Raw genomic sequence first — 13325 nt, forward strand, 5'->3', positions numbered from 1 at the left:
GGGACTGTAAACTCTATTTGTAACTGTCTCCTAGGACCTAAAGTACACCTACAACACATTTTATTTTCCGGGGGTTTTATTCACAACTTACCCACAGCTGGCAATTGAATATACTTCCATCTACTTTATGTTGATTGTCTAATACTTTTCTATGCATCCTCATATTTACATATTTGTTAACAAACAATTTTTTTTATTTTGTCAGTGGTGGAACCCTGTTGACCGTCAGTGGAACTAACCTGGCCACCATCAGAGAGCCTAAGATCAGAGCCAAGTACGGCTCCGCCGAATCCTTCCATGTGAGTATGGACCTAGCCCAGACCCCTTCACAAACACCTCACTCACACACATCTCGTCCATGGGTGGCCATCAGACTGTCTGCCGGTTGTTCTGCCAATTTTGTCTCCTGTTTCTACCCTGCTCCTTGAAACAAAACATCCAACACTCCCCCAGGCCGTTTAACCTTTAAAATGTCCCAGGATGACAAAGCGGTGTTGGCAAGTCGCCCCTCACCCCCTCACCTTGCACCATGGGGCTCCATTAACCTTTCCTTCAGTTCTACTGGAAGAGAATCAACTTCTGCTTAATGACCTTGTTCTAATGGCCCGTCCCTTGTGCTCCATTCAAACTAGCTTCTACTCTAGACACAATGCTGCTGAGGTCCTTGTGCTCCGTTCAAACTAGCTTCTGCTCTAGACACAATGCTGCTGAGGTCCTTGTGCTCTGTTCAAACTAGCTTCTGCTCTAGACACAATGCTGCTGAGGTCCTTGTGCTCCGTTCAAACTAGCTTCTACTCTAGACACAATGCTGCTGAGGTCCTTGTGCTCCGTTCAAACTAGCTTCTACTCTAGACACAATGCTGCTGAGGTCCTTGTGCTCCGTTCAAACTAGCTTCTGCTCTAGACACAATGCTGCTGAGGTCCTTGTGCTCTGTTCAAACTAGCTTCTGCTCTAGACACAATGCTGCTGAGGTCCTTGTGCTCCGTTCAAACTAGCTTCTGCTCTAGACACAATGCTGCTGAGGTCCTTGTGCTCCGTGTTGAGGACATGTTAAGAGGTCCATGTAGAGAAGCATACAGCGTAGGTGAGGGGATTGATACAGTTCTGAATCTACTAGCAATACCTGGAGTCATAAAAGCCAACACAGCAAAGCAGTAATATTTTCTGAGAATGTTTAGCTGGGAGTTAGAGAAACTGTAATGAGATGCATATAAACCAATATTTGAATTGGTTTTTAAGTAACATGGCTCCTCTAGGGCTGTGGTTCTGAACAGGTTTTGCCTCGGGACCCAAATTTGAACAGGTTGTCTGAGTCGCGACCCAATATTCACATTGTGAGAAAGAATCGGCAATATACAATCTAGAAAACAATTTGTAATGCTATATTGATAGTAAATGTAGCAATTATATTACAAGGGAACAACATTCCCACCTCTTTCATTGTCAATAATTAAATTTTGCCCATAATCCTGATGAAGAATGTTAATAAATTCACTGGTTTGAGACCACAAAATCCACCCAAATAGCACTGCTAATATCTCTATAATGAAAATACTGGGATTAAAGAAAACATTTCCAGAGATTAAATTATTAAAATATGTAAATTCATAATAATTTCAAATTCAGACTAGAATATTATTATTATAACACATTCTTTTAAGGAACTCAGTCTGGGTCTCAATTTACTCTTGAAAAGTTGTAATAGTAGAATGCACAAGGTGCAATTTCTAAACGGGGTAGTGCATCATCAGCTCCTCTTGTCATGTTAGTCCCTGCAGACCTTAGAGAGCTATTTATAACTGGTCAGAAATGTCCAGATCAACTAGCCCATGTCAGCTAACATTTTTTAACTAGGTTTTTTAGCCCATAGATTTTGTTGTAATGTTTGCATCACTCAGATGTCTCACGAACACACATAAGACATGGCAAAATGCGTTCCCAAATGAAGCAAGGGGAGCCCGAGTGAAAAGGGGTGGGGACCACTGTTGTAATGGAACATACAATTTGTCATCTCACACTTTTCTAATCTCCTTTATTTTCTATGTTCCTTCCCCCTGTCCCGCTCAGAACTGCACAGTGTTTAATAACTCCGTGATGGTGTGCCTGGCCCCGTCAGTAACCGACTCCGAGAGGGGCTTCTCAGACACGGGCAGTGGGCCGGATGAGATCGGCTTCTACATGGACAATGTCCACGCTCTGGTGGTGGTCAACGAGACGTTCAGCTACTACCCTGACCCCGTGTTCGAACCCCTCAGCCCCACCGGGGTCCTGGAGCTCAAACCCACCTCCCCTCTCATCCTCAAGGTAAGAGAGCCTGAATGCCAGCAGGGCAGAGTGGTTGGAGTGGGGGGGTGAACACTGAGGACCAGAGAGGCTCAGTCATTTCAACGAGTCACAGAAATTAAAATGGATATTTTCAAGTGTCTACCAGGGAATTCTCTTTCACCTGTCTATCTTAGAAACCATTCATGTATTTGTATTTGTTAATCCCTATTAAAATACAGTGTATACTATTTCATCAAATATATTTTTACGTTTTTGGATTACATCAAATGTAATCCGCCGGATTTTTCGATTTAGATTATTCAATGTTTCACGTATCCGTCAGCTCCAGCTCTAAACGCCAAAATTGGGATGGTTGTGCATCCAATTATCCTCTGAGCCAATATAAAAAAACAACATAAGAACCATCATTGAAAATGAAATGTATTAACTAAACCTTTTCTGATTGCAGAGAGAATCCCCCGTCTGGTTCGTTATAACTAACCTTCACATTAGCACAGTGATGAGAATAAGAAAATGTAATTTGCTGAAATAATTAAGGGTATTTTACGAGATGTGCATCGCATTCGCCAAGCAGTTAATTTTTCATCTGGTGCGTGGGGTGGGGTGTTGGGTGCATGGCTGATGCAGGGTGAAATGATCGTGAATAGAATGCATGCCTGAAGTGTTCCACGGCGTGACCTGCCTGGGAGGAGCCCTGTGGAGAGAGGGATTGGAAGACTGAGTCTTCACCTCTCTCATGCTGCTAGAGCAGTGGGTGGCACAACAGCTCTCTCTCTCTCTCTCTCCCCCCACCTGCTCTTCTCTGCCACCCTTCTCTCTCTAGAGTTGAAGGCTACAGGGCTCATGGCCTCGCTCTGACACTTAGGCAAAGAGAGATGCTTGGGGGAAAAAAATGTTTTCCAAAGCTTTTGTCAGATTGAAATTGTGCGACCTCCAACATCGGCGGTGGCTCCATACGAGCCAAAGTCTGTCACATTGTAGAACATATCTTGCCTTGCTACCAATGCACGGCTTTGTGTGGTTAACTCTGTGCTTGGCCTTGGTTTAAAGGATTGGGTCAGATAAAAACAATGAAACAGTTGACACTGTTTTTGTGTGTTTCCTTCCAGGGTCGTAACCTAATCCCTGCAGCGCCTGGTAACTCCAGGCTGAACTACACGGTGTTCATCGGGGAGACCCCCTGTGTTCTGACCCTGTCTGAGACTCAGCTGCTGTGTGAATGGCCCAACCTCACTGGACAGCACAAAGTCACAGTGAGCACTTACTCTATACCATTTCATTTCACATGGCACACGACTCACCTGGACTGAGTTCACACGGTCTCCCTTGACTTGACTTTGTTTTATCTAACCTTTATATTTAGATGGAATTGCCTCTGTACATTTTTTTCCTTAAAATACTACAGCTAATTTCAGTGCACTTAGTATTTTTTCGGGTTTCCCCATGTACTACTTTCTATATATCCTCAAATACACACACAGTCCCCTCCAAACAAATCTCTACTATCCTCTCCAGTCACACTATCTGTGTGACATTTAGTAGTCTGGAAAGACATTGAAAGTAGTGACAACACATCCATGTAATTCAATATGATGGCTCTCCAAACTACCAGTAGGCTTGGGGCTGGATTCTCTTTGCTTTGCAACTAAATGTCATGTTGAATATTGGAGAAATACCATTTTCATGGGTCGGTATAGTAATTCATTACTCTTGACAATGGCACTTTAAAAATAGAACTGTCTGTTTCCATCCGCTCTGTGCTGGGCTGTGTGTGTGTGTGTGCGCGTGTGTTGTGTGTGTTGTGTGCGCTGTGGGGTGTGCTGGGGAGAAGGGCACAGCTGTGTGTTCTATACCCTGTGTAAAGTGACCTACATACAGGGCCCCCAGTAGGCGTCTGGCCCGACGCACAAGGCTACGTCTCTGAATGTGTGCAGAGTCTGGTGTGTGTGTGTTGTCTTGTTTGCCTCCTCAGATGCACAGCTGTGTGTCGGCGGCTGTGCCTCCTGCAAGTTTTCTAAGAAACCTTTTATGGCCTTCAGCTTTTTCTGTTCTCATCAGTCCCTTCCCTGTCAATACAATAGAAAATACATGATGTTTAGAAACTGTCATCAACAGGACAAACTTTTAGCACCTGAACCGAAACAACCCAAGTGTTTAACATTCTTTGACTGTGTTAACTTGATCCTTTAAAGTGCAGTAATCATTGCTCATCAAAATAGTTATCAACCCCCCACTGAATACTTTGATTTGAGATAATCCAGTGATGGGTTCTGTCAGACCTGCTGGTTTATGTAAATGTGGGTTTTTAGAACCCATTCCCAGTGTTTTACTCCTATTAACGACTTTGGTTCCTGAGATTCTTTCACTGTAGTGATTGCTTTGTTTGATTAGCACTGTGACGTGTTTCTGTGTTTTTTTCCTGTGTGTGTGCTCAGATCCGGGTGGGTGGGTTCGAGTACTCCCCTGGTACTCTCCAGATCTACTCAGACAGCCTGCTGACCCTGCCTGCCATCATCGGTATCGGCGGAGGTGGTGGTCTGCTGCTATTGGTCATCATCGCTGTGCTCATCGCCTACAAGAGGAAGTCCCGTGATGCTGACCGCACCCTGAAACGCCTGCAGCTGCAGATGGACAACCTGGAGTCCAGAGTGGCCCTGGAGTGTAAAGAAGGTACGGACAGTCACACTCCTTGTCAGTCTCTCTCTCTCTCTCTCTCTCTCTCTCTCTCTCACTCTCACTCTCACTCTCCCTCTCTCTCTCTCTCCCTTTCTCTTTTCTTTCTCTCTTCCTCTCTCTCTTTCCCCCCTCACTCTCCCTCATTCATAATCACTCTCTTATTCTCTTTCTGTGTGGATATGTGACTGTGCTGTAGCTGCACTCTGTCCAGTCGTCATGGTAACAGGTTGGTGTGGCTGATACGAGAGGGCTGCTTGCTCTCTGGTGATGTGGTCGCAGTATCCTCTGAACGTGTGAGTGTGTCTGTGTGTTGTGTGGACAGCCAAGTTGGTGTTGTCTCTTTGACGTTTTGAGGTGCATCTATGCTGCCCACTGAGAGATGGACTGAGACTAATTGGTTCTTATCTGTGGCTGGCCATCCGGAGGGTCATAGCCTTGTCAGTCTCAGCCCACAGCCTGTCGCCAAACACTGATAGATACAGAGATGGGGAAGAGAACTCTGGCAGAGACAGAGAGACGGGGACTGTGTGGGGTCAGATCGACCAGTACAGGGAACATCGGAGAGTGACTGAGTTAAAGCTACTGTTACTCCACATGTATACCTGATAGATTTAGCATTCTTGCCACACATGCTCAATACAATGCACATGCCGTGATTTATTTACAACACAAACAGCAGCAGCACAACAGACATGAGTTCCTTTACACACCAGTCTCAGACCTGACAGACCAGCAGCAACAGAGAGTAATCTACACATCTGCCTCTGTAGCTGGGAAGTTTGGGCAACGATGTGATGTAAAAACACTGAGTGCCACCAGGAAGTAGAGCATTGCTGTGTCCCCGCCCCCTGCCCCGCCCCTCCTGCTGGAGGCCCAGACGGGCTATGCTACCCAGGTGATGGGGATGGGCGGGGCAGCAGACGTGGGGGCGGGCTTGGCTGCGGGGAGGTGGGCGTGTCCCACTAAGTGTCAGTCAGCAGGGGAGGGGAGGATGATAGGGGAGGTGGAGCTCAATGAGCCGTGCTCTGAGGGCCATCAGAGAGCAGTGTAATCCAAACAAACAGACAGACAAAACTAACAGTCACACGGCTAATGGCCCATTAACAACATATTAGATGCTGCTGCAACTGTTGACGGGGAGAGAATCTGCTGTGTAGTTTACCCTGCTGGATGTAATGGCTGCTTTGGCTTGGTGCTTAGACACAACAAACTCAATAGAATGAAGGATAACTATTTCATTTTTGCAAATGGTTGGAAAGTCGAGACTCAGCCAGACACATTCCCTGTCAACAGAATGTTTTATTATTCACATTATAACTTTGATAGTTATTTTATCTCTATGAATAATTGGACCCATACTGAAAGGCCCATATATGCATGATAGTAAATCCTTAATTAACCTGTAGGAATCGTGCCGTCTGTATAATGTTTGAGTAGCTGCTAAACTGTATGTAGAAATGGTGAAGCCCTTACAGAAGGGGGAGTTTGGCAGTCTACTATAATCATCCCAGCGGACGACGCAGGCCAATAACAGCTGGGGGAAATGATGCATGAAACGCATTGCTCCTTTATTAATTATCCACTCATCCAATTCATTTACTTTCTTTCCGATGAACTTTGTTTTATCTTTTTCTCTTTCCATTGTCTCTCCCCTTTTTTGGAACAGTTTCTTTTCTTTCGTTTAGCACTTCTCTTGTATTTCCAAGTAGTATGGATTTAATTCAAAACACAACAGAAGAATGAAATCCACATTCTATTTACTTGCCCTTTCCCTGTGTCTTTTTCTCTAAGCCAATCAGTGCAGTGTTGGTGTGGTGGCATATGTTTGCAGTTGACATTGATAATTCGGTGCCACACACAGTTGTAACATTGGAACACACACACATGGAGTGTAATGAAGATACTGTACTTCCATAATCCCCTTCAATGTCCATTCATACCCAGTGCAACTGACTGTGCATCCCTGTGTTTAAGTGTCTACATCCTAGTAAGTTCATTCTCTGTCTGTGTGTTCCCTCAGCCTTTGCAGAGCTGCAGACAGACATCCACGAGCTGACCCAGGAGCTGGACGGAGCGGGCATCCCCTTCCTGGACTACAGGACCTACGCCATGCGGGTCCTGTTCCCCGGCATCGAGGACCACCCCGTGCTCAAGGAGATGGAGGTACGAGTCAAGGAGGTACACCACCACTGCCACCGCAGCATGTAGACTCGAACATCTATACCACTATCTATACTAATCTGTATCTATATCTGTACCTAATATCCCACCCTCTGAATGTTAGAGGAAACCTTTGTCTCACCAGAATCCCATGTTACAGCTTGGGAAGGTACAGAGGACAGGATGTATGTAACATGATATCATTTCATACAGCCAATCATTAAGCCGATGAAATGGTCATATGATATGGCTGTAATCATTTCATATACAGTAGCCGCATCACATAGGAGCTTCTCTCTCTTCATGTATCAATGATGTTCCATATATATTTCAAATATGCTACTAGATCCCACCTGGTTCAGCATGAAATATATGCAAATGCCTGTCAGAATACAGTGTAGAGACTCGCTACCTCCCCGCCCTGTCAACCACAGGCTCTTCTAAAGGGGAGGGATTACATCTTTATTGTTATGTCCGGATTTCTTTCCCACTGAATTTCCCCTCGAGTCCCAAGCGTAATCAAGTGTCCATACACACGGCTCAATCCCTTATTGCTCTGTGTAGCTGCTCTCCCCAAAGCAACCTACAGTACCCAGCCTGCTCCCCCAGAGGCCCCAGAATTTCATTTAGCTCCACTGAGGAAAATTGAGGCACTTTATTAGGCCGTGTAGTGGAAGGAGGAGATTCTGTGAAGTCAGAGTGCATGGTGTACGGTACATGTAGTGGAAGGAGGAGATTCTGTGAAGTCAGAGTGCATGGTGTACGGTACGTGTAGTGGAAGGAGGAGATTCTGTGAAGTCAGAGTGCATGGTGTACGGTACGTGTAGTGGAAGGCGGAGATTCTGTGAAGTCAGAGTGCATGGTGTTTTTTAAATTATTATTTATTTTACCTTTATTTAACTGGGCAAGTCAGTTAAGAACAAATTCTTATTTTCAATGACGGCCTAGGAACAGTGGGTTAACTGCCTTGTTCAGGGGCAGAACGACAGATTTTGTACATAGTCAGCTCGGGGATTTGAACTTGCAACCTTTCGGTTACTAGTCCAATGCTCTAACCACTAGGCTACCCTACTCTGACTTCACAGAATCTCCTCCTTCCACTACACGTACCGTACACCATGCACTCTGACTTCACAGAATCACCTCCTTCCACTACACGTACCGTACACCATGCACGGGGCGGCGGGGCGGCAGGGTAGCCAGAGTGCATGGTGTATGGTACGTGTACTTGTAGTGGAAGGTGGAGATTCTGTGAAGTCAGAGTGCATGGTGTACGGTGGGTGGGTGGGGGGATGGAGCCAGGCGGTTGGCTAATGGAGGAGGAAGTGTTTTTTCATAAAGACAGAGAAAGTACTTTGATTTTATTTTCCTTTTATTAACACGTACTGGGTGTTGTTTAGGCATGATATTATGCCGTAAGCCTTGCAGAATATACTAGATGTTTGTTTCCCTTTTTAACAGACACTACCCTTGGTTTTCTGAGCAGTAGCACTGCCTTGTCTATGTGAGTGAGTTAGAGTGAAGGATTGTGGGTTAGGTCTAGAGGGGGCCGTAGCATTGCTGATGAGAAGTGACAGATGCCAGCCTGTGGAACAGACTTCTGTCACCCAGCCACCCTCGGACGCACAGCACTGCACAGGCCCTCTCCTTTCTACGCCCCAGTGCATCCCCCTTCCTCCTACTCCTCCTTCCGTTCTGTTTTCTCCTGTGCTCAGCTGACGACGTAGGGCAAATTGATCATAAGACATTTGAAGAAACATCTCCTAAGAAAGAATGCATTGTACTTGTCCTTGTGACAATAAAACTTGAAACTTGAAAACGCACTGCAGGCTTTAAAAGCAGCTAAGGTCATGAATGTGAATCTAACAATGGCCTCATAGGCCAAGATGTCATGTCTTGTATACAGTACATAGCCAATCTCTAAATAATACTTACATCATTTATTGTTGTGTTATTTACGTTAGTCTTACTCCATGTATTTACATTATACCATTTACAATTCCCCGACCCCACATAAAATGACTACAGTTTACTATAGAATACTACAGTACTTACTAGAATATGTAGTAAACTGTAGTATACTGTAGAATACTATAGTAAATACTACAGTCCGCAAAAACAATACAGTAAATACTACAGTAATATAACAAAAACACAACTTTATGCAAAAACACTACAGTAATTACTATAGTATATACTACAGTATTTAATTTGCCAGTTCCCTTCCCCCATAATCCCAATGTGTGCCACCAATAAGTGAGAAACCTACATGCCCAAGTAGAGACAATATATTGTCTCCCTTACAGGTTATGAAAAAGAGCGAAAGCTCTGAACTATCCATTCAGACCTCAGTCCTAAAGTACCTACAGGTTATGAAAAAGAGCGAAAGCTCTGAACTATCCATTCAGACCTCAGTCCTAAAGTAACTACAGGTTATGAAAAATGTGCTCTTTGAGAATTTTGCGCAGTAGGTTTCCTAAAGGAGAAATCCCACACTATGTCAAAGAATAAAAAAAATACAAAATACTACACGAACTACTACAGTAATGTCTGCAAAACCAATAAAGTAAATAATACAGTATACTACAGTTTGCAAAAAATACTACAATAATTACTATAGTATATACTACAGTTGTTTTTTACAACAGTATTTATACTATAGTCAACTTTAAATACTATAGTATTTTATCCATAGTGCACTGTAGTATTTTTTAATGTGGGGTACTCCATATATTTACATTACATTTACAACACATGTGGATGTTGTTTCCTGATAGGTCCAGGCCAACCAGGAGAAGGCCTTGACCCTGTTTGGCCAGCTCCTCACCAAGAAGCACTTCCTGTTGACGTTCATCCGCACCCTGGAGGCGCAGCGCTCCTTCTCCATGCGTGACCGTGGCAACGTGGCGTCGCTCATCATGACAGCGCTGCAGGGGGAGATGGAGTACGCCACAGGGGTTCTCAAACAGCTCCTATCTGACCTCATCGACAAGAACCTGGAGAGCAAGAACCACCCCAAGCTGCTGCTGCGCCGGTGAGACGGACACATTCACACAATCACCCACTCCCACAGTCGTCCGCTGACACACTCATTCACACAATCACCCACTCACACAGTCGTCCGCTGACACACTCATTCACACAATCACCCACTCACACAGTCGTCCGCTGACACACTCACTCACACAATCACCCACTCACACAGTCGTCCGCTGACACACTCACTCACACAATCACCCACTCACACAGTCGTCCGCTGACACACTCACTCACACAATCACCCACTCACACAGTCGTCCGCTGACACACTCACTCACACAATCACCCACTCACACAGTCGTCCGCTGACACACTCACTCACACATTTGTTGTAACACACATTTCTTAACATACTGACTTGTAAATTATACTACTCTTACATACAGTGCATTAGGAAGGTATTCAGACTCCTTGACTTTTTCCACATTTCCTTACTTTACAGCCTTATTCTAAAATGTATTAAATTCATTGTTTTCCGCATCAATCTACACACAATATCCCATAATGACAAAGCGAAAACAGGTTTTTAGAATTGTTTGCAAATTTATTAAAAATATTAAACAGAAATACCTTATTTACATAAGTACTGTATTCAGACCCTTTGCTATGAGACTCGAAATTAAGCTCAGATGCATCCTGTTTCCATTGATCATCCTTGAGATGTTTATACAACTTGATTGGAGTCCACCTGTGGTAAATTCAATTGATTGCACATGATTTGGAAAGGAGCACACTTGTGTATATGAAGTCCCACAGTGCATGTTGACAGTGCATGTCAGAGCAAAACCAAGTCATGAGGACGAAGGGATTGTCGGTAGAATTCTGAGAAAGGATTGTGTCCAGGCACAGATCTGGGGAAGGGTACCAAAAAATGTCTGCAGCATTGAAGGTCCCCAAGAAGACAGTGGCCTCCATCATTCTTAAATTGAAGAAGTTCGGAACCACAGACTCTTCCTAGAGCTGGCCTCCTGGCCATACTGAGCAATCGGGGGAGAAGGGCCTTGGTCACTCTGACAGAGCTCCAGTTCCTCTGTGGAGATGGGATAACCTTCCAGAAGGACAACCATCTCTGCAACACTCAACCAATCAGGCCTTTACGGTAGAGTGGCCAGACGAAAGCCACTCCTAAGTAAAAAACACATGATAGCCCGCTTGGAGTTTGCCAAAAGGCAGCAATAGGACTCAAGATTCTCTGTTTTGTTGAAACCCAGATTGAACTTTGGCCTGAATGCCAAGCGTCACGTCAAGAGGAAACCTGGCACGATCCCTACAGTGAAGCATGGTGGTGGCAGCATTACGCTGTGGGGATGTTTTTCAGCGTCAAGGACTGGGAGACTAGTCAGGATTGAGGGAAGATGAGCAGAGCATAGTACAGAGAGATCCTTGATGAAAACCTGCTCCGGAGCACTCAGGACCCCGGACTGGGGAGAAGGTTCACCTTCCTACAAGACAACGACCCAAAGCACACAGCCAAGACAATGCAGGAGTGGATTTGGAACAAATCTCTGAATGTCCTTGAGTGGCCCAGCCAGGGCCCGCACTTGAACCAGATCCAACATCTCTGGAGAGACCTGAAAATATGAATATTTATATAATGTGATATTTCAGATTTTATTTTGAATACTTTTGCAAAAATGTCTGCTTTCTGCTTTGTCATTATGGGGGATTGTGTGTAGATTGATGAAGGAAAAAAACTATTAAATTGATTTTAGAATAAGGCTGTAACGTAACAAAATGTGGAAAAAGTCAAGGGTGTCTGAATACTTTCTGAATGCACTGTACACATTAGTACATTTTTTTTTCTCCATATTCTCTCAAACATTATAGCCAATAGTGTAGTGGAGGGTAAACTTAAGTAAACACAGTTTAGCCACCTTTTTTTGCCCAACAGTTAACCACCTTTGGCAGAAAAATGCGTTTAAAGTATAGGGAGCGTTACTCTTTAGTAAAAGTAAAAGGCACGAAAACTATACTTAAGCACGGAAAGCATAGAAATAGCTCACAGAACATATCTACTGCTTCTTAGACTTGTTTTCAATGAGAATGACACATCTATAACTCATATTTCTATGTGAATTTGGTCAGGTTGCCCAAAAAGTAACATATTGCAGCTTTAGGGGTGTTTTGTAGAAGTGTTCTTCCTATCACCCCTCCTTCCTGTGCCGCCTTTTAATTTAGATTAACTAGATAATTATGGAGAGAAAGTTGCTTTTCTAGCCACTGTAGGGGGAGGAGAAAGGGGAAACTGTTTGCCTAGGTTTCCTCTCTTGATATTAGGATAAATAAATATAAATAAATTACAGTGGATTTTAATTGCTCCTCATCTGTGGGACATTTCAGGGGTCTTTGTTCGTAGAGGCAACAGGTTTATGATTAACGAGAGAAGTTAGCCAATTATGGTAATTGTCTGTTTTTAATGAAGATTGGTTGTTTGCTTTGAGAATAAAGTATTTGTTTTAAGACCTTTTTCCCCTTATGAAAGTACAAGTATTAGTCTAAAACTAAAACTAGATTTATTCCTAGTTAGTTTTGAGGTAGAGCTGCAATTTCCTCTAGTTGATTATTGAACTATCATGTCTTATTTATGCCTGGCCTTACATTTCTCTGTTAGAACGGAGTCTGTTGCTGAGAAGATGCTGACCAACTGGTTCACTTTTCTCTTGTACAAGTTCCTTAAGGTAAGTCCACCACCAAACCACCTAAGCTCTGACCAGATGAGCTACAGTAGCTACTCTTCAGGAACCCCGCAACTCCACCACTCTCTCTCTTCTGCCAATTAGAATTAGTTTTGTTTTCCCCCTTCCCTGTTTCTCATTATGGGTTAGTACGCTATTAGTATTTTAGTCTGTTTAAGGCTCCAACTAGAGGCGTTTCTCTTTATTTCCTTCATTTGTTACGTTATTGTTTATTTGACAGTTCTTGCCTGCGGTCATTAGGAGCTTTGGGGGTGTGGTGTTCGACTGGTCCTCTCTTCAATCTCTTCTCACTCTCCCTCGCTCCCTCGTGGAAGAGTGTAAAATTACCCCCTAATGAAGCCGGGAGGTGGAAATAAAGATAATTTCATAGACAACCGTGTCGTAGCGAGGGTTAGGGAGTGATGTATGCGTGTTCCCTATCGTTAGCAGCTGTCTGGTTAATTAGCACAGATGCTAACAAGACGTTA

General features: G+C 44.0%; 1 protein-coding gene across 2 annotated transcripts in view; it reads left to right on the forward strand.

Annotated features, from left to right (window-relative positions):
* LOC109869349 (plexin-A1) overlaps positions 1 to 13325 on the forward strand; it is a 344851-nt gene that overhangs the window by 315648 nt on the left and 15878 nt on the right. Inside the window, exons 17-23 of one of the 2 annotated variants that reach the window (XM_031803595.1) lie at positions 206 to 299; positions 2069 to 2305; positions 3397 to 3540; positions 4723 to 4957; positions 6984 to 7141; positions 9901 to 10157; positions 12774 to 12840. In XM_031803595.1, coding sequence (XP_031659455.1) covers positions 206 to 299; positions 2069 to 2305; positions 3397 to 3540; positions 4723 to 4957; positions 6984 to 7141; positions 9901 to 10157; positions 12774 to 12840 — 1192 coding nt within the window. The remainder of the gene's footprint in view (positions 1 to 205; positions 300 to 2068; positions 2306 to 3396; positions 3541 to 4722; positions 4958 to 6983; positions 7142 to 9900; positions 10158 to 12773; positions 12841 to 13325) is intronic. The other variant, XM_031803596.1, reaches the window with a different exon arrangement.

The sequence above is a fragment of the Oncorhynchus kisutch genome, linkage group LG24, assembly GCF_002021735.2.
Source record: "Oncorhynchus kisutch isolate 150728-3 linkage group LG24, Okis_V2, whole genome shotgun sequence".
Lineage (NCBI taxonomy): Eukaryota > Metazoa > Chordata > Actinopteri > Salmoniformes > Salmonidae > Oncorhynchus > Oncorhynchus kisutch.